Here is a 26334-nt window from a genome sequence, read left to right as displayed (position 1 = left end):
TATTTATAATATATATATTTATATATTAATTTTTTATTTATATATATATACTATATATTTATATGCAATATATTAGGCATACTCTATGTGAAAGTCTACCCTTGTATCCCGGTAGGATCGGACCGATTTATCCAATCTTTTTTTAATTTCTTTTTCGTTTTTTTTATTTTTCTTTATAATATTGCCATCTCACTATTTATCACCCGCCCTTTCTTCGAAAGGGTACGTTCTCTTTTATTAGAGCCACACGGATCTCCCGCTTCGCATGTGGTCGTAGCTCACAGCCAAAACCAAATAAATCCTCCTAAACGCATATATATAAGTCTCGCATGAAATCGTCCCTTCGTGCCGCACGCATTTTGTGACTCTTTTCGTTCGAAGGATCGTTATTGCACGTCAACAAAAAAAATGCGTTTTTTCCGTCAAGGTAGAAGAAAAAGCGCGTGCACAAAAAGACGACATGTCTAAGCAAGAACTCAACTATGTATAATAATCACCCTCGTCGTTATTTCGCTGCCTCGTATTTTTATAAACGTAATATAGACCTGTCATTATGTCCTATAAATAGTCCGATGTTAATGACACTTGCCATCTTATTCTCTCTCTCTTTCTTTTTCTCTCTCGAAGCATGACAAGGGGGTCTTCGACTATTAGTCGCGAGTTTTATTATATATATATATATATATATGAGTAATGTGAATCGCTACGCAAAAGCAATCAACAGCTTTCAAAAAATGATACGCGCACTCTCTAGACATGTAATTTCTTTAAATTTTTCATATAATTTTACAGCGTACACTTTTGCGCACGCCGAGCAATAATTTCTATTCTTTTTCATGTTTTGTTTTCTTTTAATCTCGGAAATTATGCGTCTCTACTCTCCATTGCATTCTCGCTGTACGTTTTATTAAATGAAACGAAACCACAAGTTGATGCTTCGTTTTTCTCTCTTATCTCAAATCTTGAGTTTTCTTACATATCTTAGAAAACGTTCGACCATCCGAAAACAAACATATAGACAAAGAAACTAAAAACCAGATTGTCAAATGTTGTCTAAACGCGCTGTGATTAGCCTTTTCTTTGTCCGACTTCACCTCACGGTATTTCTATCTTACCCGTTTTAAAATTAGATACTTTCGATCGATGCGACACTGGCTGTGAAACGTGTATAATTAAATAAACGAGGCCGTCGCCGCTCGCAGAGTAGAATGAAACGCGCCGTGAAGCGCGTAGAGAGGTATCAGCTTTACGACACCTGCCTGCGCGGATGGCGCGGCGGCGGTAGACGATGACGAATCGCCTCTGTGTATCTCCTCGTGCCGCTCATCAATGCAGTTAATAGTGTTGTTGTTATCGTGATTACGATGGTCGCGATGATCTTGTCGACTCTGGGAGCGCTGCGGTGAGTGAACCGTATCGGGCAGAGGGTGCGGGAGGACGCGACAAAACTGCGGAGCGGACTGCACTCTACACGCACCCTGTGCCCCCTCTCACTTGTCCTCGGACTCGCCTCGGGGTGACGTGTCCGTGTCCTGCTTGTCGCTGCGATTAAAACCGGGAAGAGAATCCCAAGATTTTTAACCATTATGTTATTATCCTTTGGCAGCATACTGCGACGCATTAATTCATAGACTGTTTCAGAGTCATTTTGTTGCAATATTTTTTAACAATATTTTTGATTATATTATTTATATTTTAATTCCTCAGTATTGCCTACTCTTGTACAACAATTTACTTTAAAAATTTAAAGTTTTTTTAATTATAAATTAAAATTTTTTTAATTATAATATTCTCGCAGTAAAATCATTACAATTCTTATAGTCGATAATTTTACAGTTACTATTAACAGTCTATGAAGATTAACGTCCTCCGAAGAAAAAGTAGGCCTTTCTCTTCTAAAACGACAACGCGCACGAAAGAGAGAAGTTTCTATTTTTTTTTCCAGAGACACCGCAGTACACAAAATCGCCGGAAAAAAAACTCACCATATGTATCGTATAGACTTCATCTTGAGGGCGGTAGAGTTTTCTTTGCACTTATACGCTAAGACTTGCTTCACGCTGCTGACGTCTACCGACGGAAACCTCGATGTGACGTAAGCTGTAACAGCGAAAAATGAACTAACTTTAGTCTTCGATGTAACAGAAAACAATTCTATAGCAAAAAGATTATTATCTTGGACGTGTATACGTACATATAATGGCCTGAACTTTAGCCTTGTCGAGAGCAGGTTTCACGGGACGTTCGGTGGCTGTTCCGGCGCGGCTCCAACGTTGACCGGTGACAGAGCACGTCGCTAATTCCGTCGGGCTGAACAGTATCGCGGCCAAGCCGCGCGTTAACTTGCGATAGTCGCTCCACTTAACGGCCCTTAATTGTTCTTCGCAGACCGCTATGCCCTCACCCAAGTGGACCTAAGAGAATTATGAAAAGAAGAGGATCGTATTATATCTACTTATATTTAAGCAAGTACAGAACACATATTATACTGATATTTACGGAAAATAAAATCCAATATACTTTGTAACACAAGAAATAAAGTCGCAATTATGTGAAATACTGACCACACCGTCCGACGAAGACTCCTCAAATCCACGATAAGGAGGCATCGTGGTCGGCGGAGTCGTTCTCATGTCCAGGGGTAGCCAGTCGCTTCTGCTGGAGGGCGAGTTCTTGTGAATAGACGGCGATGGGTATTTGCCACCTCTGGTTCCGAGTCGCGGTCTACCGCGACGTACTCTCCGCGCTGTAATCATCAATCGTCAAAAAACGTAATTTAATTGCGTCACTTTGTACACGCATGAACCTCGATGAGAAAAGCGGCTTTGCGAGATTTAGAGAAAATTTAATAATTAATATGTTGTATTTATTTTATGAGAAACTATACATATAAAAGTATAGTTTTCTTATATAGTATATTATAATAATAGAGAAAAGCTATATTATAAAATAGTTTTCTTATATAGTATATTATAATAATAGAATAGGATAAAAATATATAACAAAATAATATCTCTACGTGTTCCAAAAATTATATTCTTTTTAATGAAAAAAAAAAAAAAACCCAATTGAGGAATTTTTTTCCAGACATATTAAAATTTTTTTTCAGAAAACGTGTTTTTATTTCTCGGTAAAATGTGACAATTTATTTTCACTTAAGATAAAAATCAAGAATGATTGTAACACAAATCTCACTTTGATCAAACTTTTATCACTATTGAAACAATCTCTTGAACGTGCGTTCTCGTTGAATCCTCACGCGGTGTAAATATCAGTCAATCTTTGTTCTACATTTAATCTTCCAATTCGATTCCAACTTTTGATTTAGGTTCAAAAACGTTTAAAAAATAATTGTTGACATATCGCTAAAATGATGTAGGTAAAAAAAAACCTGATCCAGTTGGTGAAATTTTCACGAGCATCAAAGATAGACTGATAAAGGGCGCGTGTGAGCTCCTCAACAAATCTCTTCGTCTTGTACTATAACAATTGATAAACTATTGATCGATCAGTCTGTTGACAAAGAAACTGAAACTCTCATAAATGAGTTATTTTTCACAAACTGCAAAATGTTCCCGAAGTTAAAATACAGACAATTTTCATTGTCCGATAAATCTTCGTACGCTCAATAACAACGTGCAATAACAACCCTGTCTGATCAGATTTCAAAGGCGACAGTTTATATTGCCCGTTTGTATCGCGTCGATGAGACAATCGCGCTAACGATCCATCTTCGGCGGCTGATTGGTCGGATCGAGATCACGTCCTAAGAGCGTCAACCGGAGCATTCCGATCGGTCGGCGAATCGACGATCGCTATGGTCCACCAGCGGAAAAAGAGGAGGCGGGGAGGATCGCGAGCGACTGCGGGACCACGACACCTTCTCGCCGCTGCAGCGACGTCAGCTGGAGGAGCTCAGGTGCGGTCGCGTGGGCCGATCTTAGGTGTCTGCGTAGATTGCTGTTGTTGCTGTAGACACGGTTGCAGCGCGGACACGGCCGCGGCGAGTCCCACGTGCAGATCGGCTCCGCAGCAGAAGCACTCGATATCGTTAACGTTGCCGACGGCGGTGGTCTCGTCGTTCCCTCCGTGCAGACGACCGCGGCGGCTGCAACACACCAGCCGACCAATCTAGATTAGTTCCTTCCTCTCCGTCCGTCCGTCGCGAGCTGTCCAGCGATCACGATCACCCTCCTCCCCTTTTCTGCCTCCTCTTTTTTTCTTTTTTTTTTTTAATTCTTTTCTCTCTTTCTCCCGACCATCTTCTCCGCTTTTCTCGCGCCCGAGATCGCCGGACAATTATTACACACGGTTATCTTGAAGCGATGTGCCCGCGGAATCTTTTTCTCTCTCTCTCTCTCTCTCTTTCCCTCGAATCCCTCAAACTGTACGTGAAAGTCCAGCTAGAAATTACCTTAGTAACGTTGGCTTTTCTTCGGACATCATCATTTGTAATGTGTGGCTGCATTTGTCTTTTTAGTAGATGAATAAAGCTTGTCATTTTTTTCCGTGATATGTATGTTTAAAAACTGTGTAGATATAAATCGGTAGTGTGAATGATCTAGAGGTACCTGATCATTTTGTTTACCAATTTTGTTTGTAAAAATAACAGAGAATGCATATTCCGTACAAATGTGAATTACTTTATTCAAATGTATCGTTTGACAAAATTTCGGGTACAGAATGAATCACTACGACGGGACATTGCGCTAAGCCAGACGGAGAGTTTCTCTTTTTTTCATACTCGCGGTATATATTATTTGCAGTAACAGTATAGGAATTCGCTTTTTTTTGTTTTTTTATTTTTAGTGGCCGAGAAAGTCCGCGATAGTTTCTTTTTTTCTTTTGTGATCGGAACGTCATAGAAACGCGAAAGTAAACATTTAGGAACATCGCTATTATAATATAGAATTACGCATAAATGTTTGTGTTGTTTTTTTTGCGGGAAATATTGCAAGAGATCCGTGTCGAGATCGAGGACGACGACAACGACGTCTTCGACTTGTTCATCGATATTTTGCAATTAAATAATGAGACTCGCATGTATGTGTTTGTCTATCTATGCGCCGCAAAAATGGGAGATGGGTGGGAGTGGAGAAGGATAAGGAGAAAAGCACACTCGATTACAGATCTATGGCTACTCGATGCACCTGTCGCTAGCAGAAATCAATGCACGTTGAATATATGTGTGTGTATAGGTTTTTCTACGTGCTATAGAGTTCGACAGTGCTGCGCAAATCCTTCGCAAGCTGATTTTTTTTTTTTTTTTTTTTTTTTTTTTTAATTCAGTCCTTTGTGCATTTTTTTCGATAATTTATCTAAAAAGTTTTTGAATAATAAACGAAAACGTCAACTGTTGAAAAAATTAAGTTACGTTATTACACTGAGTGTTTAATCGATATCTTTTTGCAAAGATAAAAACATGCTCGAATCGAAATTTTTTGTATATTCTATATTATTTTGTGTGTAATTTCTTGTTAATTTAAAATTTTATTAATTCATACAAAATATGAAATTTTCTAATTTATGCCGTGCGTTAAGAAACGATTATTTCTTAATCACTGAGAGAAAAACGTCTGGTATATATTAGGAACTACAATTGCATAGCGAAAGTATTACGTTCAGGACAGAACTGTGTTTATAATAATTTGTTACTGTAAAGTTATCGAGATAACTTCATGATGATGTAGCGTCTATCGTTAGAGCGACTATAAAAATACTGCCAATGTCGGGAATTGACCGTGCACACAGTTGCTGCAACTATTTCTTTTTTCTCTCGATGAGGCTGACTGAACGCATAAAAAATATTTCGGAAAATAAAAATTAAATGTTAAAAACAGCTGAGCTAAAAATTAAAATCATTCTACGCAGAAAAGTGGACGGCAATTATATAATACTATTTATCTTCGCAAATATCACATTTGCAGTCTCATGTTTAACGATCACGTTACAACTTAGGAAAAACATAAATGTGCGAGAAAACTAAGAAATATAACGGAATGGAAAACAGTCTCTGCATAAACTTCGCTATTCGATCGATAATCGGAACAATCGCGAGCGATCACAAGAAGTTGCGAAAAATATCGTGGTGATATAATGGAATTGAATCGCATTCACGGCGCACTTGTGTCCTCATGCACAAAGGTTCGAGTCTTGCTCCGGATGAATTCTCGATAAATTAAGTGCAGCGTATTTGTGCAATAAATTGCAAGCGCACTCGATGCAAGTTTGAACAATACTTAAGCTACTTGTAGTGCTGGGCTTCGGATACATGCGCACGAATGCGGTATTGTTAAGTGAAATCTAAATGTTTTTAACGAGATTACAAGGTCCGCTTACACGTGCGAAACGAAAGAAATGAGAATGAAAAACATATGTAAACGAAAACTGATCTAGAGAATTGATCTAAAACTAATATTGTTGTCTGTGAATTTACGCAAGTTACGTGTAAAAACGTCGATCGAGATTAATTATCATATTAATGGAAGTAAAGATTTATATTAATTATACGCTATTCTTACAAAACTGATATTAAATATTTAAAGTATAAGATTTTGTGGATATTTCACACAATTCCAAATTATTAAAATATAAAATGTTTTGACTGACCGCGTTAACTGAATTTATCATATAGAGATATTGTTTGCACATGTATCCAAATCTGTCAAATACCGTTTATGCCCATCACCGACCGCTAGTCAGTTAAATACAACAGAGTGTCGCACAGTTACAATAAATAAATTTATCTTGGCGTATCAAATTTCAAGAAGAAAATATTGCGGAGAAACATCTAGCCAAAAGTAAAATATACATCTCTCGGTAAGTAAGTGATTTTTGTTCACGTTACGAATTCGAGTTTTTTTTCTTTTTTTTTCTTTTTTTTTTTTTTTTTTTTGATGCAGAGCTCATTCTGTCCAGATAATTGCTTGTCGGAGAAAACGATAATCTAAATGCCTTTAAAAGCGTAAATTAGAGAATTTGCACTTTCTCACTCCAACGTCCGTCACATTGTTTTTTTACATTAAGCCAATAAGTCACTTTCGTCCATAGCTCAGCCTAAAAAGAGCACTTTATCGATTTTCTGTCTTTTTTTTTTTTCATTCTTTACCGATTTTGTGATTACAAAATTGTTATAGGGAAGTCTCCTGATAGGAACTAATAAGAGCGTATTTAAATCTTCAATCACTAATTTCGAACAATTTATCTAACTAAGTGAATATCATTTCTATATCACAAATATAGATAATATAAGGTTTGTAAAAATAATTTTCACGTATATAATATACATGTCGAAATTGTACATATAATTACATGTCGGAAAATAATAAACGACAATTGTTTACTTGTTCACAATTATGTGCAGTTACAAGTTTCTACCAGGAACTCCACTAGATTGCCCTTCGCACGCGCAATATCTTTTCCTTAATCTTCACGCGTATCGAAGAGAAACATTTACAAAAGCCTGTACGAATTTTCTCATCAATTATCTGCTCAGAAATTCCGCCAAGTACAAATTACTGTACTTCACTTCCTAACATTTTTTTCTCTCCTTTTTCCTTTCTCTCTTTCTCTTCTTTTCTCTCTTTCTCTCTCATTTCTCTCATTTCTCTTATACATCTTAATACAGTTACACATTACGTACGCACATTCGCACTCATTGAAAATCAGTCGTATGTATACTTTTACTTGTTTTTTTTTTTGTTTTTTTTTTTTTTTTTTTTTTTTTTTTTTTTTTTTTTTTTTTTTTTTTTTTTTTTGCCGTTATATATAATTATATACGGATAGCACACGAGACGCTCTATTTGACCTTCCAGTATATCTTATTTAGAGAATAACTTATTATTTGTTTTCTTCAGATACGCCATGATTTGAATAAATATCGTACTTAAATATTTAGCGTGTGACTACTTCAGAAGCGAAATATCTTTATCCTCTCGAGATACGCTCGTATTGAAAAAATTGCCGCTATTTACATCGAAAATTTCGCATTCTTTTCTTCTTTTTTTCTTTTGCCTCTCGCTCGTACTAAAGCCTAAACTATCTTAAGCTTAGATACTTTTGAAAAAGTACGCTCGTATAAGGGCCGCGACACGTCGATCGGGGAACAGAAAATTTTACGTAAAAAATTATGTCGGATATATTGTGTGTTAAAAAAATGCGGTTTCTTGTTCGAACGAGGCACCACGAAATGCAGTTCCTTTTTCCGTCTTGCATTTTATTAATACCTCCGATTTTAATATCATTCGTACTCTTATTTTTTTTCTCACAATAGATCACTACTACATTATTCATTTCAAGTATTGCCGCGCATATATTTTGTATAAAACATACTCAAAATGTCGCAAAACATACTAATCGAAGAATTTATTTCCGTCGCAAAAAATAATCGAGTCTATTTTAAAGATCAAAAGACTTTTAATTATAAAATACTTTTAATTATAAAATATAGCAATAATGATAACAAAATGATAATTAAAAATATTAAGTACATACATGTTTTCCACATTAGTTTCTTTTTTTTAAAAAATTATACACATATATATACATACATATATAATATATATAAATATATAGATTTATATATGTATATATACATATATATATTTATATTTGTGTATATATATATATATATATATAATTTATATTTATATATACACACATATACATATATAAAGTAATCAAAAACGTACAATAATCGTTACATACGTTTAAAAAAAAAAGAAAATATTTTTCTAAACAAGAAATTCCTTACTGTATAATTTCCAATTACAGATAAATAATTCTAAAGATCTAATACTGACAACATGTCCAACAAATAATAATACGAATTCTAAACAAATTCGTAAAAAAATTTCTTTATGACTAGAAACAACTTTTTTTTTCAAATCACCGAATGTGTGTGTATAAATAACGTAAATCAAATTTGAAGTCGTGAAACAAGCTTCAAATAATATTACGGTGTACAGGAGGATGTCCATCGTTCAAAAAAGAGACCGTATATTATCTTCTCAATCGAGAAAAAATATCCCCTATAGCTATGTATATATTAGTAACAACTAGAGCGATCGAATACACACGAGTTATCCTCTTTTTTTGTTGTTGTGACGCGCATAAAAATTACATAATAATTTACAATATATACAACACATAATCAAACGCGCTAAAAGATATTGATTCTTCTTATACGTACGATCGAAAAATAGCGCGCACGTGCGACGCGGGAAACGAAAATAATACGTTATCCTTTCGAACACAAATCGTCTTCACGACAATTAGACGCGAAACATATATATGTTTCAAATTTAGAATTTAACTAGTAATAATAATATAATCGTAGTAGGAGGATAGTAAATAGTAGTAGTAATAGTGATAGTTAATAGTATCCATAGTGGTAATAATAGCAGTTGGTAGTTTATCGCAGTAGCAGTAATAAGAGTCGTAACAACGCATTCATAATACAAATATGCTAAAATCGCAGTAGGATCAAGTTAAAACTTATTATCGCAGACGAAAGATATTTTTTCTTTCCAGTGAGCTTTCTGTACCTACTCATCGAGTTTCTTTCTTTTTTTGTTTTTTGTTTTTTTTTTTTTTTGTTTTGGTTATTTTTGCAAAAATGGCAAGAGTATCGTATTTCATCACAAAGAGATACTTTTTTAAGGACACACGTAGTGTCTTGTTTTGATACACTTTTTAATACACGGTAAATTATTATTAGACCAAAAAATACTATGCGGGATTTTTAGCTTGCAAGTTTCTTTGTTATTAGCGGAAAATGTGTGCTTGTTCATCGACTGTTTTTTTTTCTTTTGGTTAATGTTTTCATTTCCCTTTTTTTTCAGTTGTCTCCGTGCTGCGGATGTTACATGAAATATATGTTTGCACACTATTTGAATTTGTTAATACAATCGCAATTAATAACAGTGGGTTTTGTTTTTTTTATTTTTTACGGAATTGTATTGTGATACTAGCTAGATTAACCGGTGTGTTAATGCCCAGCGAAGTCCGGCCTGTCAAATGATGCTTACTATTATGTGACATTCTGTAACACATCACTTTGATATACACAGTATATGGATTCTCTCAGGCAAAGGATCGAGCGGATACAAAGACAATTGAATATCTCGAAATAAAGTCGGCTAAATTCTTAGAAATATAAAATGTCAATGTTGTATAATAGATCTTATTGCTAAAAACGCGAGAAAAACAAAGCTAAATAGACAATAACAAGAATAAACAATATTCTATATATAGAAGTAGAGAAAATAAATCACCATTCTCTCTCTCTCTCTCTCTCTCTCTCTCTCTCTCTCTCTTTTTTTTCACTCTTTCTGTGCTACAAAATATTGCTGAATCCAGATGATTGAATCTCTAACTTTTCGAGAAGTATATACAATAATATTTATATTATACAATAAAGATATTGTGTAAAGAATTATTATTATTCCTTAGAAAATAAAATAAAATCTAGTGAATGATCCGAGGCCTGAGAATTGATGAATGTGTGTGTAACACTGGCTTGGCAAAGGTATAACAATATTATAATATGATATGCAACATTTATAATCTAATCTTATTTCGGTACTAATTGTCAGTTGTGTGCTGGGCATCCATTATCGTTATCGTAAGAACGAAAAGATTCTTTGAATGTACATCTCTCTGTTAATTACATATTTAACTTGTAAAAAAACATTGCAATCACTTACCAATGTAATAACAGATAATAAAAACCGTTTGTATAATATTCGGCAATCTGTGTTTTTTTATTTCGGTGGTTGCAGTCGTTGCAACCGCCGCTATTTCCCGGTACTATTGTAAATTGTTGTATGTAAATATATTATTAATAATATATAGCTGCATCTGTTTAGTAAATTTGATTGTATGTGAGGTAAGGAGCCTGTCATTATGAACGGGTACGACTTACGAAGTCACGATTCTAGGGAACTTATCTTTTTAACGCGTTTCCTAGAATCGCTGTTTGTATAAATCGTACTTTTATGGAACTATTGTCATCTGTAAAATATAATATAAAAGATCCTGAGTTGTACTGTGTGGTACTATGGCTATGGAATTGTGTGGCAGATATCTGTGCTGGTTTGCTTCAATGAAAAAACTAAAATTTACGAATTAGTGTATAATAATAAATATAAAAACGAAAACCTAAAACTATGATAAAAACAAAGTTTACGACGGAAATACTGATACTATAATAGAATTATCGTTTCAACGATACAGAGAGTTAAAGATAATGTATACATTCTTATTAAATACACGTTGCCAAAAATGCTAAATTAAAAAATATAAATCTTACTAAATAAATAAATAAATAAAGCAATATGCATGAAAAAAAAGTTTCTTGTAAACGATACACTAGGTGTAGTATTTTTCTTACCAAAAAGTTAATCCTACTATATGCACGAACTTAATGAAACACTATCGTGTTTATATTACGTACACACTTTTATGTTACATCAGTGTGTTTGAAAAAACAAAAAACAAAAACTAATCGATGTATTAAAAAAAAAAATCTATATACTTCAAATAAAAAACTGTTTTTTCTTTTTCAAAGAACATTAGTATAAATATTACCAAACATTACTAAACGCTGAAACTAATTGTAAATTTAATTTACAATTTACGTATTTAAGTATATAAATTAAATCCCTTTAATATCTTTAAAAAAATTAAATAAATAAAAATAAACATACAATCCATATCCATGTACTAATATCTTAAACGCAGAAAAAAATAAGATTCATCTACGAACAACGCATGTAAAGAAAACCAGCAGAGATATTGCTCTCTTATTATATATTGTTAAATTCAATCTGCTGCATTATTGCGATCACGGTTTGTTGATAACTGTTAATAATAAATATTATTATTCTGTTGAGCTGTCAATTGGCTGTATATTGCAATGTATGCATGTGAAAAATATATCATGTACGAGCTATGTCATTGCACATTGCAGTTTGCAATAATAAAGTAAATATAATCTCCTCTGTAAGAATATAATATTGTTGTAAATATCTGTAGTCTGTATAACACTGTATAGCATTAAATAAAACAACAAGTATCCGGCTGCAGAATTATCAGTACGAGGTGGGATGGCTGCTCCACCTTCGGCTTTTTTTCTTTTTTTTTTCTTTTTACTCGTTTCTCTCCCTTCGTCAGCGTTCATCGTTTACGATGAATAGGCACGGGACTTTTATATGTTAAACTAGTCTCCCAAACCTATATACACTGTCCTGATCCTTTGTATGAACGAGAATTCCTTCATGCGAAGGATCCGGTATAGGCGTCTTTTTATTTATGGACGAAAACAATGAAGTGCGCGACCGTCAATCGTGTTTCTTGTCTTCCTCACTTCCGCTCATGTTTTGTATGTGACAAGAATTGCATATGTATGCGTTTCAATCTATTTAAAATTATAAGGTACGGCCAGGTCCGTGCGCGCGCGGAAGCGCACGGACAGTCCTCCCCGATTATTAAATATGGAATCAGCCTTGTGTGTCGTAACGTTATCTCTATCTACTTGTCCGTTCTCAACTATAATATGAAGATACGTTTCCTATTGAATCACAAGTTCACTAAACAATTAAAAGATAAACTCGAGAGACTTCGTTACTATATCACAAAACGACATATATATACTGGGCGATTAGATTAAAAAATAAATAAATCCTGTATATTAGTGATGTGTGGCGTCGAATTGCAACATCCCGCTAGCAAAATGCTTTGAATCACCGATCTGCGCTACTTCTACCGAGTAAGCATTGTCGCCAGCTTGCGTCTGATACGATCTGAGCTTTGGTTCTGTGGCGCTCCCGCTACCACTGCCGCTGCTGCTGCCGCCGCCGCCGCCGCCAACCCCGCCGTTCTCCTCGGCGGTAGTGTTATTACTACCCCAAGGAGTCGGCGGAGCAGTGGCCGCTAAAAGCACCTTATTATCCACCTGAGTCTGAGTTTGTATCTGAGCTTGTGTTTGTGCCTGAGCTTGTGTCTGTGTTTGAGTCTGAGATCCTGTCTGAACCTGCGTCTGTCCCTGGACCTGAACCTTAACTTGATGTTGGTAGATCTCCTCCTGACGTTGCCTGTCTGCCACAGTGAGTTCGTGGAAACTGACCAGGTGACGCTTCAGGTACAGCTTGGTCTTGAATGGCTTGTTACATAGAGGGCAAGTGACACTCTGAGGGTTGTGGATCAGGCGCATGTGCTGCCGCAGGTTGGACAAGTTACTGTACATGCGGTTGCACACAGGACAAGGGCGTGGGTCCAGCGAGTGCAGTTTACGCAGGTCAGCTGCAACACACACACAACTTGCTCTAACCGGTAGCAGCCCACAGCGATTTGCACGTTACCACAGCAATAGCACCACGCCTTTGTCACACCACGTATCATAAAAAAATCAAGAATGAGAGATACCACCCACCACAGGACAGCAACAACCAGCAAACAACCCTAAATTAGCGCTACCCAAATTTTTTTTATTTGCTGCCTGCACGGTACAAGTACAAAAGGGGTTCATCTCGCAAGAGAGTATCACTTGCAAGGGAATGCAATGAATCAAGTATGTTTTTTTTTGGCAGACAAAACAACGGTAATGCAGTAAGAAAAAACATATAGTTTGAAAACAATGGTAAGCATGAAGTCGATGAATAATGAGAACCAGAAATTAGTAGTCTTGTACACATTTCTCGCTTTCTTTCTTTCTACTGAACAAATAATATTTCTCAGTGACAGATATTAGAAGGGGTGTTTACACAAATTCGTGATATGTGCCATTTTTAATAACTTTAAATTATTTGACAAACAAATATAAGATCGATTTCTTTATAATAGAAAATACCAAACCAATTAGTTTATAAATTCAGAAATACATAATTATAAAAATATTATACTATTCAATTTATAACATAATTTTGCATATTTGTTGCTGTTTATTCAACAATAATTATTAAATTATATTAAATATAGTTTTTAATAATTATAATATAGCGAATAAAATAGTGTATTCAAAGCAATATGTACAAGCCAATTCAAAAACATCTTTGATATTTGTGTGGAAATATAGCGTTTATAATTAGTAAACGAGAAAGCATCTAATTATAAAATAATTTCCGTTGATACTATCGTCTATAGGTTAACTGTTTTAATAAGCGATTATTCTGTATGTATTAAACATTTCATTAAGGTGACCTAGTAATGTATGTGTGTTTATGTACGTACGTACGTACGTGTATGTGTGTATAAAATATGCATTAATATAAACGTGAAGCAGGAAAACAAAATATTAAAAGCGTATTAGGAAAGATAGGGTTGTTTCTTCAAATATATATGTACACGCAGAACTTAGTTGTTAATGAATTCGACAGTATCCGGGCTATTATTCGGTAACGTTCATACAACACAGCTGCTTAACTGCAAACTGCACTCTGTGGACTTCAGGCCTATTGTAGCCTCCGAGTGTCAAATGTCTCCTACCGCCTACCAAGACCTACCGAGCTACACACGAGCTTACCATTTCAAACCATCAAAGATTCCTTTCTGCTTCCTTCTCTCTACTCACATTTGATATTTTGTGATGTAATGGCTAGGTTGTTGCTGTTTGTAATGGTGCTCGCACTACCAACAAATAATAAATACTGTGACTCACCTTGCTGCTCCTGATTTAACTCCGTGCTCCCGTGGGATGGTCCTGGCATTCCTCCTTCCACATTTTGGTTTCCTAAAATAAAACGTTGGAAGGAATTATGACAATATAATATTTTTCTTCCAGGAAGTACTCAAGAAAAAGCGATAAACTGCATTTCGTATAAAATAAATTACCTTGATACGATGATGGATAAGACGGCAACACTTCCATACCGCTGCTATCCAAACTGAGGAATCCACTGGGTATCGTGTTGGCTTCCTGTTTAGGTGAGCAATCGTCATCACTGCCATATTCAGGTAGTTCTATTTTTGGCTGAAAATAAGAATTGCAGAATATATGTCGGTAAAAATACACAATAAAAGCAGAAACAACACATTTAGCAGGCTGTATAATATACCTCAATAACATCGAGATCTTTGTAACAATCGAGTTGAACTTGGGGCTCGATAAGCGGGCGTGAACGAGGTGCAATGGTAGGCGGCACAGCGGATGCTGGACTAGAAATTGGAGGTGAATCACTTTTTTTACACAGCCTTTTTAATGGTGGAGGGCTCGAAGGTGGCGGAGTTCTACTGCGTTCGTCGTCAAAGCTCGGCGAGATCAGACCACGGCCGTTCGATGCGTGGATGTTATTCGTCTTCAAATGCTGAAAAATTGTTAAACATTATACACATTGCAAATTTCTTACAAAAATACAGTACCGTGTATATCAAACCAACCTTTTCGTTGTTGTGCTGATTGTTCTGGGAGTCGGTGAGGCCACGTATTTGAAGAGATTCAGCAGTACGCAGAAATGTAGGTAACTCGGCTTGCGAGATATTTACCTCTCCAGCGTACATAAATTCCAATAACGATTGTAGATGTTCAAACTCAACATCCCGCATAAAGATTATTGGATGTTTGCAAGGATTTGTCTGTAAAATAAATTTCACAGTATATTAATATATTACTTTACTTTGTGTGGCTTCACATTATTAGATATTGATAAAGAAAGCAAATTCTGCAAAACCTCTACAATCTCAAGAAAAAGAATCATCATGTTATTTCTTTTAGTTTCACAATGTTATGTAACTTTTTAACTCCTAGATTAAGCAACGTTACGTTATTTCATCTATATCTCATAAATTATATAAAACTTTATAAAAAGATATCATCATTGTGTTAACATTACAAAATAATTCTATTTAACGTTAAATTTAATTTTTTATTATCTCTGCTATATGCACATATTGTCAAGTAAGACAAATGCATGGTATAAAACTTTGTAATTTGTTTTCTCAGTTACAAATGATTCGTATTTAACATCAGTGTGTCATTTATGGATAATTAGTATACTCGCAGAGAGATACTGGTATCTTTTCTGAAAAGGCAACATATATTAAGAGAAACTCAAAAGATAACGCGATAGATTGCTGTTGTACAATTTCTCTAAAACAAGCGATTGATCGGGCAAACATACGTGATATGGCGTTCATTTATTGACTTTACCCCCCTCGCCGGCACGTTAATTGCCGGGAAGCAATTACAAATTTTGTTCGGCGCGGTCGCGACCAGCGTAGGGAAGGAGGGAGCGTCTCCTCTTCCCCCTCTGCCGTGAGAAAGGTAAGCGAAAAAAATTGTACAGTGCACATCGTGACGTAACAGTGCGCACGAATGTGTCGCCTAGTCTTTTGAAATGAGCAGGAGTCTCTTTGCAGTAAAAAAGATAAAAAATCGCACAAAAAAAAATGTCCTCCTGTCACATAAATAAGCATTTGTATAATTTTGAAATTATTCATCGCGAGATGAGACCCCGACAAAATATGATGTATGTATAGGCGCGTGTACGCACACATGTATCATGCACGTAGAGATATACACGGAAAGGAGCAGAGAGAGAGAGAGAGAGAGAGAGAGAGAGAGGAGAGCCAAATGGGAAGAGACAGGCAAGCAGACGAGACGATGAGGGACGAGAAGAGAGGCGGGAGGGAGGGCGGCTGCTGCCGTCGCCGTGGGACGGCAAGAGGGAAGAAGGATGAAGGGGAGCCACACACGAGAGGAGGGGGCGGTGGGGGAGAGAGGGACCATATATGTCTAAGGTGGGGAGCGGGAAGAAAATGGTTTTCTAACCTTGAACAACTCCTTGAAGTAAGGGCTGCACGCGGAAAGGACGACCTTGTGCGCCTGTAACCGTCTGCCATCGCACGCGAAGGTAACGTCGACGAAGTCCTCGTCATCCCGAAGCGCCTCGAACTGGCTTGTGATGTTCGCCTGAAAGTTATTCCACCGCAAGCAAAACTGCTGCTGGCTATCCGTCATTCTCTTCAACACACTCGACTCCCCTTCAACAACACCTATGATCACACATGTGGGGGCTAACTTAAAGTACCATACGCCCGTGAGAAAAACTTAACTCTCTCATTACTGTAAAAATGTAAAATGTAAAAAGTGAATCGATGACTGAAGAGGAAACGTACGATATAAATAATGACAATCGATATCCAGGTTGCCAGCCGTCGGACAGAAAAATCCTCTAGGCGACGAATGGCGGCGGTCGCGCCGCGTCAAAACGGACTGATTCGGTACTTGTTCGCGATATCGTTTTTGTGTCTATATTTCTGATAAACACATTTTGCAAAACCATTTGTATTCTCATAGAATTGCAGAAACTCATAATTGTTGAGTTCGCCAAATTTTATTTACTCTAATTGTAAGTTGTACTTTAATTTGTTGAAAACACAAAAATTAACTACAAATCAGTAAGTTTTTAATGTATCATATTTGTTCACAATTATCATATCAGAGGAATTGCAATTCTAATAAATTTTTGACGTTGCCCAGTAAACTTTTATATATGTCTCTAACATCCGATTGTAAAAATATTAATGTATTTTTATATATGTTATGCAAAAAATTAAATAATTTATTAAAAATTTTATTTCACATTTATTTATCGACGTCAAATGTGCTCTTTTTAAATTCAGGGATGACAAAACGTAATATATTCTGAACGTATAGTTCCTAGACATTTCTAACCAGTCCGTGTAACTTCGAACGGCGCATGATCAGTTGATACGCGCGCTCTCGCGCCGGTTGTTGAAACTGACTGCGGACGAAACGAAGTATCGAATTTTTGGAAATAATAAGTTACATGTGTGCAACAATGCTTCGATCCTGCTGCGAGTACACACATGCAGGTTGTGTAATTACGAATGCTCAGTTGTAGTGTGAGTGCGACAAAAATATGGCCGCTTTGTTGCGGAAACAATAAGTTCGATATCGGGAGTCGTGTAATAATAATTTTATAACAAAAGTCAATAAGAAATTTTATAACTTGTCAATATAAGAAATCGATTGGGAATAATAATTTTTTATTGTCCCAGATATTTTACGAAATCTAATGTTTTTTACTGAAAATTTGAGATTTATTTCTTTAGCAGGAAGGGCGTGTACTTTTATATTTTAGGATAAAAATATCTAGAATATGTATTTACAAGTTTGAAGATATAAATAGAAACTTTTTCTCAGTAAACTCGATAAATAAGGAAATAAACTTATTTAGCGCTTACACAGAATTATAAAATATAATGTTGCATGATAGAAAATGTTCGATATTGATATAAATGATAATGTTGTATATATGTATACACACACACACACACACACACACTTATAATGTATGTATATTCTGTGTGTGTATATATATATAAATATAAAATATGTTCTTATGATATATTTATATGTATATGTTATGTGCAACGACTTATTTAGTTACCTAATTTGACTTTTTATTCAAATATGATACGTGAAATATGCGTGTGTGTATGTTTGGATGTAATATATTCCATATGAGAAGTATAATAAATATCACCTTAAACTTACAAAATTCGATAAAGAAAAAATTAAAAATTGCTACATAAATTGAATACTTTGTACATGTTAACGTGACAATAAATAGATTCCATTGCATCAATGATTTATCATGAAAAAGTTTATTTGAAAAGACAAAGATCAGCTGTTCGTTCGAACAAAAGTTAGCTGAAAGGCATTATATATGGGTTGCGTTCCGAAAGTTATTGCCAGTACTGGAAATCTATAATGTATATGTCACGTGGATTATATATTTTAGTATGTACGGTGAACAACGGAACGCAACCACTATAATGTTTATCTTTTTAAATACAAGATAGGGAGGAAAGGAGAGAATTAGAGGTCACTACTTGTTAGAATACATAGCATGTACATGTGTACATCTAGACATTTGTGCACCAATGGCTATAAATTAAAACCGTAAAAACATAATTTTGATCCAATTAATAAATTAAGTAATCACGTTAATTTTAATATGTATTTACATATTATTTCAATTTTATAAACTCGATTTCCCACACACCGCCCGTTGCGACTGTCACACAGTCGATACAACAGTCGAATGTGTTCAAGTCACGAAGTACGAAGTGCATCTAGACGCGCGGCGCGCAATTCTCGAAAAGAAACTAACTAACTTCAGACGACGTTGAGTCTACGACTCGATCGTGCGCGCGTTCCCCCGAGTGTGCTCAGCACACACGATTTTACAATCCTATATTTAACGCGTGCTTTCGACTTGACCTGGTGCTTACAACGCGACCTGGTGTCTTCGTTTCGCACGGCACCTCTCTCGCGATCCGGTCTCTCGTCGTCCGGTGACTCACTTCGCGCCCCTGTCTCGTCCTGTCGTGTCAACGGGGAAAAACACGCACGACGCGCACGAGTGTTTTGTGAGTGTTCACGGAAAATGTCAGTGACGTGACGTGCTGCACGCGGCCGAAGAGCATCGACACACGCGTAATATCCCCGGGTGAAGATTTCCAAGCAAGAATGTGCGCCAGGCATCGACGCACGGTAAGAACAAGCGACGAGAGAAACGATCACGGGGACGACGCGATGTGGCCGTCCTTTAACCTAATTCCCGCTCTCCGCCTCTTCGTGCTGGTTGCAGGAAACATGCAATCGATACGTCAAAAAGGAGCACTCGAGCGGCCTCGAGACTCGATCGCGCATTCGCAAGTGTCTCGTAAGCCCCGACTGCTCCTTTACGCGTCGCCGATTCTCGCGCGGCGACATACGTACGTATGTACGTCAACAGCTGATCCGATTGTCCGGCCGAATCGTTATCGTCGTTTCTCCGCGTCCGCGGGAAGGGGAGACAGGTGCATCTTACGGACGGTTGGCGTGCGATCACGCGCACCTTGCACTTTGCACCGGGTATCCTTGCAAGATATCATTTTAAACGTTCTTATAACCTCTAAAAAAAATGTACTCCTGTCATACACAGACTCCCGAACTCTTCTCCCCTCCTTTCGTATACTTTGCTCGTTTCTTTGAAGGATTTTGTTGTTATTTGTTCGTTGATGTGTCATTTCTACATGACATGATCTATGGAACTTGATGTAATATGGAATATATAGTCGCGAGAGAGAAGTTGTCTCTTTAGAGAAGTTTTACTTGCTGCCAGACACAATTGTTGATAATTATTTCTCAGTTTCGCAGCATCTGTCTTTGCGTCAGATGCTGTATAGAATTCTTTTGTTACGTAAAAATATATTGAGATGTAAAACACTTGAGGAATAGCGAATTTATAAGATCAGTACGAAATAAAAATACATGTGGTAACTGTGAGAATCTGTCAAGCGTTATTTTTTTTTTGTAAAAATCTTTCTTAAAGTGTAATTAAATATAATATAATTTTATATTTAAATATAATTTTGTAAAAACAATTACATAAGAATAGATTTTTTGTTTGAAAAAATTTCAGAAGTATTAACTGTGCGCATTTTCTCTGATTTTAGTACCTGCACAACTTCTTCCATTGGTGATTGTGGTGGTTTCCCATAGTGGAAACCAAAATCTTTGTACTACGTTACGGTAAGTATTATTGTTTTTTTTTTTTTTTTTTTTTTTTTTTTTTTTTTTTTTTTTTTTTTTTTTTTTTTTTTCCAAGACCTACACATTTATTATAAAACAATATAACAATTAACATCTCAACTTTCTTCAGATCTTATAAGAAACAAACTTTGTCTAGGACATATTTTGTAATCAAAAATGTGTTTATATACAAAAGGGCACAGAAGGGAGTAAACACGAAAATATTTTCTTAAGGTCCTTCGTTCCCCTAGTGCTTTTCGTTTCTGCATGCTTTCTTCGCGAAGATTATTTAATCTAATCTTTATCCGAGCGCGAGAGAGAGAAAGAGAGAGCGGCGCGTGTCAAACATGCGCGAATCATATGACAAAGTAATATTGATGAAGACTCGTACCTCTTTTTTCGACTAGCGGTTGCAAAATTTATTCCACAGCTTCGTGAGTGTCGGCGGCTGACCATCCAGCGGAAGCACCATAGAGCACTGAAAAGACTACATAACTATTGTATCATATCAGCCGAGTATTACCTTAATCTTGGTAGGAGTCGAATGGACTTAGCGATGTACAGTCTGTGCAAAAATTCGCTGAGCGATCGACTCGTTATAACGCGATATGTATTCTGCTTCTTCGAGATCGCTTTGTTAGTCAAGCTTATCCGTTCTGTAGCCTCTTGCGACGCATTCGCTACAATTTATTCAATTATAAAATATTCTAATTTAGGAAAAACAAAACGAAAAAACATTTTACGTATAACGAACTTCGAAAAACTTATTATTTATACTTAAAGTATGTTTAAGTATAAATTTTTTTTATACGTTGCAATTATTACGAATTAAAGTAGTAATTGTGATAATAATGCCGTGATCGTTTCTTGCATTGAACGAAGAAACTCATTATTTAATTGTTGAATATGAAATACGCGATAAGTTGTTTTTTGTCTGAAAAGTCGCAGTATTTATACAATCAAGTCAAGTTTCCCGCACATACACAGTATATGTGTTATCTGCAAAAAGTAATTTACACGTGCGGTATATATATGTATATATAATAATCTTTATGTTGCATAATATGCACGCACTCTCTTTTCTCGCTCGCAACAAGACAGTAATCTTTATGCGAGAATTATCTCGATAATGAAAGTCACAGCAAAGCGGAAATTTGCGCTCGGAAATTCTTCTTTTTTTAACGTCGCTAACTTGTATGCAAATTGTAACATTGTATAATTAAGTACCTATACAAAGTTGTTCAACCTGTGATTACATTTGACGTAAAAAAATTAAACACCGATTAATATGCAACTGGATTATGAATTAATGATGAATGAAAGAAAAAGCAGAAGAGGGGAGAGAAAAGAGAGAGAGAGAGATAGAGTGAGTGAGTGAGTAAGTGAGTGAATGTGTGTGTGTGTGTGCGCATGCACGCACGCGTGCCGCGTGCGCTTGCGCGCGAAGTGTCAAGTGATGAAAAATTATTTATGTGATCGTGCGGTATCAACCGATACAAAATTATTTGATGTTACATTTTTATCGAAGAAGATTTTCTATGATTGACGATTTTTAGCTAAAATTTCTTGTATTTATTGTTTTACTTTCTTGCATGCAAAACAAACTCTGAACAAAGAGTTTTAAACAAAAGTGTACCGACTGATTTGTTTTTTTATCAGTTAACATCCATAGATAAGACGGGTTCTTCACAAATTGCTTTCACGCGTGTGTGAAACGTACATATTATATCTTACAGAACTTATCGCACCGTTATCCGAACGAAAGATCGAAGTCGTTTCCTGTGCATTCGTTTTTTTGACAGTTGTGCTCTGTACATTTATCTCTTCGCGAATTTGTGTGCGCATCGCGTAATTTTAATGTTCAAATTACGTCAGCGACACCGAGAGATTCCGCAGTGTTTTTTATCATCGCAACGAGAAGAGAAAGAAAGAGGATATCGCGGCTTCGCCGAGAAAAATGCGATATAAGCTTTTTGTTTTTCTTTTTTTCTCTCAAAATTATTTTTGACATTCGCGAAAAATGCTGCGCGTTTGCGGAGGCGCGTCTTCAAGAGCCGCGAGAACAAGGCGCGGAGCAACAAACCCGACGGATATGAGAAGGACACCGTCAAATTTTATTCACGATGGGTCTCTGGCGCGACACGTGCGAACATCGATGATAACGACGGCCTATTACGCTTCCGACGAGTTGCTGTTTCCTGTGTTTCCGTATTCTTTCGTAAGTCTCACAAATGTCCAAGATTTCATTGCTGTGTTTTTTTTTTTTTTTTTGTACAACAAAGATTTGATTAGCTAACGGATAGAGTTTTTTTTAGAATTTTCTATCCGATCGTACAAAGCTGTTAGCCTAAAAGGTAGTCGACGTGACTGACTCCAGCGCAACTATGGCGCGTAAATTTAAAACTATATCGCCGTGCAATTATTTATGCACGTTGCATCTCTCTTTCTTATCTGAAACACGGCCGTGCGGCACCGCAGATATTGCGCCAGTGAGTCGCAGATTGCGTCACGGCGTGAAGCGTATGAGTTTTGCGAAATATGGAGGTATCTATATTGATTTTTTTTCTGTGTTTAATTACTCTCTTGATGTGAAATATTAGAAATCGACGATAACTATATCATTGGTTTTTGCACCGCGAGAAGAAAAAGATCGCATTATACTCGAGACGCACATGACTTGTTGCGATAAAGTTTCTTTTTCGGTGTACCTTCCATCAAAATGACGAATTCAATTAAACAACAATAAGCGCGCCGATCTCTCCAACTTTGTGAAAGCGAAAAATCGCATTTCTATCTCCCAGGAAAGATTTCTTCGATCCTGTGAGACGCATCTACGTTTAGTGAATGTGGTCACGTTGAAACTGCTCGTACACGAAACAAACTCGCGTGCACTGTCGATGTTTCTATAATAGATCACAGAAAACACAGAAGTCGAGAATAGACTCGCTCGTGACTATTTTCGTGAAATTAAAGACTTTTGAAACGTTTCATTTTTGCAATTAATTTACTTCAGCGCGTTTGTGCCACACGAAATGAGTTTTGCATTTTTAGCGTTTGCTCAAAATCTACACATCGTAAATGTATCGCAGTATTAAAACATTAATCTTGAATATTTTAAATTTGGTTTTTACTATTTTTATCTTTTCTTCATTTTTACTTGCTCTTTTTATCATTTTTTTACTTTTTTCAAAATAGTCGTTAAAAAGATCTATTATTATATTTATTAAAATCTACGTTATCCACATTAAATTTATTATTCCACGTTAATCGATAAATTTTTTTTTTACATTTGCAAACGCACCAAAAGTTTTATTCGATAGTTTCGTAAATTTTTTATAACGTGTGCGTCAGTAGCTTTACTCGATCATTTCGATTTTCCACGAAATTGCGGGGGCATCGCTGGAGATCGATTGTCTGTCTTATATGACATTCTCGCTCGCATAGAGAGCGTAGCACACCGTCTCGTAACCTTGCTCGCGAAGTTAGAACCGCCGAAGAAGATCGGAAAGTGAAATTGACGGCGAAAACGTTAACGAGCCTTGACGCGACAACGTGTAGAAAGAATGTGCATAACGCGTGTCGGACCGTCTTCAGGTGTATCAAAGCTTCGAAGTTTCGACTACGACGTCGAGGTTTGTTTGTAAAATTATTGCTGACGAATTTACGTAATATACTTCTTGTCGTTATTTTCCTCGATTTATTGATCGCGCTCGACTCATCAATCAGACGCGAAATATATGCGTTAAAGTTCGCAGATGTTTCGAATTTCAAACGATAACGATACATCACTGGTTTCAATGTGTGTGTGTGTGTGTGTGCGTATCTATATCTATAGAACGAGTGTTTACAAGTGTCAGTGCAATAATCATACATCGCCTTTATCAGTCGCATCGATATGCTATCTGACAATAAATGAACCAAGAACTTTTCTTAAAATAAGATTTACGCGCGCATCTTTGTGCGTTAATAAATTTTAGTTTTTCTAACACAATAATATCGAATTTTTGCACTTTTTGTCAGTAGAATTGTGATTTATCGCTTGACTGATCAATCGTCTAAAAATAGACGATTTGCTGATGTAAGCGACGTTTTATCAATCAGACGTCTATTAATCGGTTTTTTTACACTTTCACCGTTTATTAACCAAAAGCCTATTAATAAAAAAATCATATTTCTCAAATAAAATAAATCTCTTGAAAATACATTTAAAAAACTGAAAAACTTCAGAAAATATATCTATGAGCACACTCAAATTAATTTTGAGAAATATATCTTTGTAAAATACTTTTTGTGGAGTTTTACGTGGGATTTTTTTAAGCATCTTCGGGACATTCGCGAATCGTGCGACTGATAGAATCGTACGATTCGCATAGACACAAGGAGCTTTTGCAAAAACAAACAAAAATGACTATGGCTGTCTTTCTCGAGTCACTGTCCTGAAATAAACTAGCCGTAAAACGAAGAAAATGAACGCGCGCGTCCGCCGGGGCTTTATACCGATCTAAATAAGCGCGACCGGTCTTAAATACCGACTCCCCATGAATATATTTAGGGGCTTGGAAGTGGAAAATTCTTTCCCTTCGAGCATATTTCGCGTTTGTTCCAGCGATGATACGCGCGAAGAGGAACGCGCTTTGTTCGGTGCTCGCTGAATAAGTCTCTTCAGAATCGTAGTGAAATCACGTAGCTGAAGTTCTGTTTTAAAGAACAAAGAAACAAATGGAAACAATACGTATTGTTAAACTTCTAGTAAATAAATAAGATATCGCGACTTTTTATAAAAATAATTTGTGCCGCTCTTTCAACAGAGAACGCACAAAAAAAAAAACGTAATACTCTTCGAATCCTTGGCTTTTCTAATCTGACGGATAATCTCTAATCGGGTGACGAGCATAACAATGAAATTGCGTTTTTTTTTTTTAGGAAAGCGAGGCGATATCACTCGTCGCCACAGCGTCCAAGCTGGCCACCGTGGAAGATGTGGGTCCAAAGCGGCCCGAAGGCCCCATTCGACCAGCCGCCGCCTCCCTAAAGGTCTCACCCACGGCGAGGGCGACTCTCCAAGCGCTAAGGTCGTCTAAGAACAAGCTAGTCACCAGCCCGGTCAGCACCCGCGACGCTGAGACCATCACGGGTGAGTTTACGGACCGCGCTTGTCTCGCTTTTATCTACGTACCAGTTGCGCGAACCGACGCTGCCTGGGAAACAATTGCCTTCGAGATATCGATTCTCTCACTGGATTTTATCTTTGCTGAGACACTAGAAATCACAAACGGCACAATTAATGTCGCATCTCACAGATAGCGTCAAAAAATATGATTACACATCCTTTCGGTAAAGTATGTTTTTTTTTTTCCAAGAGAACGGAGCGCGTCGATTTGTTCCGATCGAGTTCACACAAAGATCGTTGAGCAGGATACGGAATAGATTCAACCGACGTCGGTAGCGCACGAGGAGAAACTGTCTTTGTAGACGCTGGCACGGGTAGTTTTATAAAGTGTTCCATACGCAGACTTACCTGTTTCCCGAGCCTCCACATGGTGTTCCCCATTGGCCTGAGCCAAATGATGATTACTCCTGCTGCCCGGCGGATAATAATGCCACGCTACATTCCCGGTCGTCATCGCGATCGTCATCATCATTATCGTTATCGTTCGAGTCATCATCGTAAGTTTTTTGCCGTCGTCAGTATCAGGGTCGTAATCATCATTATCATCATCGCCGTCATCATCATAATCATCATCATTATCATCGTGGCAGCAAAATATATCGTCGTCATCGCAATTATTTGC

The 26334-nt window shown here is 36.6% G+C and overlaps 2 protein-coding genes across 5 annotated transcripts in view; one reads left to right on the top strand and one right to left on the bottom strand.

The window, feature by feature from the left end:
- Positions 1-26168, bottom strand: LOC109860590 (protein abrupt-like). 4 transcript variants are annotated; one of them, XM_020439799.1, is made up of 9 exons: positions 16766-17106; positions 15376-15570; positions 15054-15302; positions 14830-14968; positions 14657-14728; positions 2565-2746; positions 2195-2414; positions 1986-2100; positions 1-1542 (listed from the first exon to the last, which is right to left on the bottom strand). In XM_020439799.1, the coding sequence occupies exons 1-9, from the start codon at positions 16952-16954 to the stop codon at positions 1491-1493; spliced, it is 1413 nt and encodes a 470-aa protein (XP_020295388.1). In that variant the 5' UTR covers positions 16955-17106; the 3' UTR covers positions 1-1490. The 4 variants fall into 4 exon arrangements, with proteins under 4 accessions (XP_020295388.1, XP_020295389.1, XP_020295387.1 ...); XM_020439798.1 differs by lacking the exons at positions 1-1542; positions 1986-2100; positions 2195-2414; positions 2565-2746 and adding exons at positions 8907-13302; positions 25719-25801; positions 26061-26168 and having other exon boundaries at positions 16766-16989; XM_020439797.1 differs by lacking the exons at positions 1-1542; positions 1986-2100; positions 2195-2414; positions 2565-2746 and adding exons at positions 8907-13302; positions 20934-21251 and having other exon boundaries at positions 16766-16989.
- The window catches only part of LOC109860589 (trafficking kinesin-binding protein milt), a 34883-nt gene continuing 30680 nt past the window's right edge, over positions 22132-26334 (top strand). The window contains exons 1-2 of the mRNA XM_020439793.1: positions 22132-22760; positions 25466-25676. Of these exons, the coding sequence (XP_020295382.1) occupies positions 22563-22760; positions 25466-25676 (409 nt within the window). The 5' untranslated portion in view covers positions 22132-22562. The remainder of the gene's footprint in view (positions 22761-25465; positions 25677-26334) is intronic.

Source organism: Pseudomyrmex gracilis, unplaced genomic scaffold, assembly GCF_002006095.1.
Source record: "Pseudomyrmex gracilis isolate BER0280 unplaced genomic scaffold, ASM200609v1 scaffold_420, whole genome shotgun sequence".
NCBI classification, from domain to species: domain Eukaryota; kingdom Metazoa; phylum Arthropoda; class Insecta; order Hymenoptera; family Formicidae; genus Pseudomyrmex; species Pseudomyrmex gracilis.
This window is presented reverse-complemented; position numbering and strand designations above follow the sequence as displayed.

What these genes read in the sequence shown, in the direction of transcription:
- LOC109860590 (XM_020439798.1), bottom strand. Translation starts at nt 16,954, where the DNA reads ATGACGGATAGCCAGCAGCAGTTTTGCTTGCGGTGGAATAACTTTCAG. An exon ending in ATCAGCACAACAACGAAAAG is followed by an intron (nt 15,303 to 15,375) that starts GTTGGTTTGATA and finishes ACAATTTTTCAG; the next exon opens with CATTTGAAGACGAATAACAT. An exon ending in GTTAAATCAGGAGCAGCAAG is followed by an intron (nt 13,303 to 14,656) that starts GTGAGTCACAGT and finishes TGTGTGTTGCAG; the next exon opens with CTGACCTGCGTAAACTGCAC.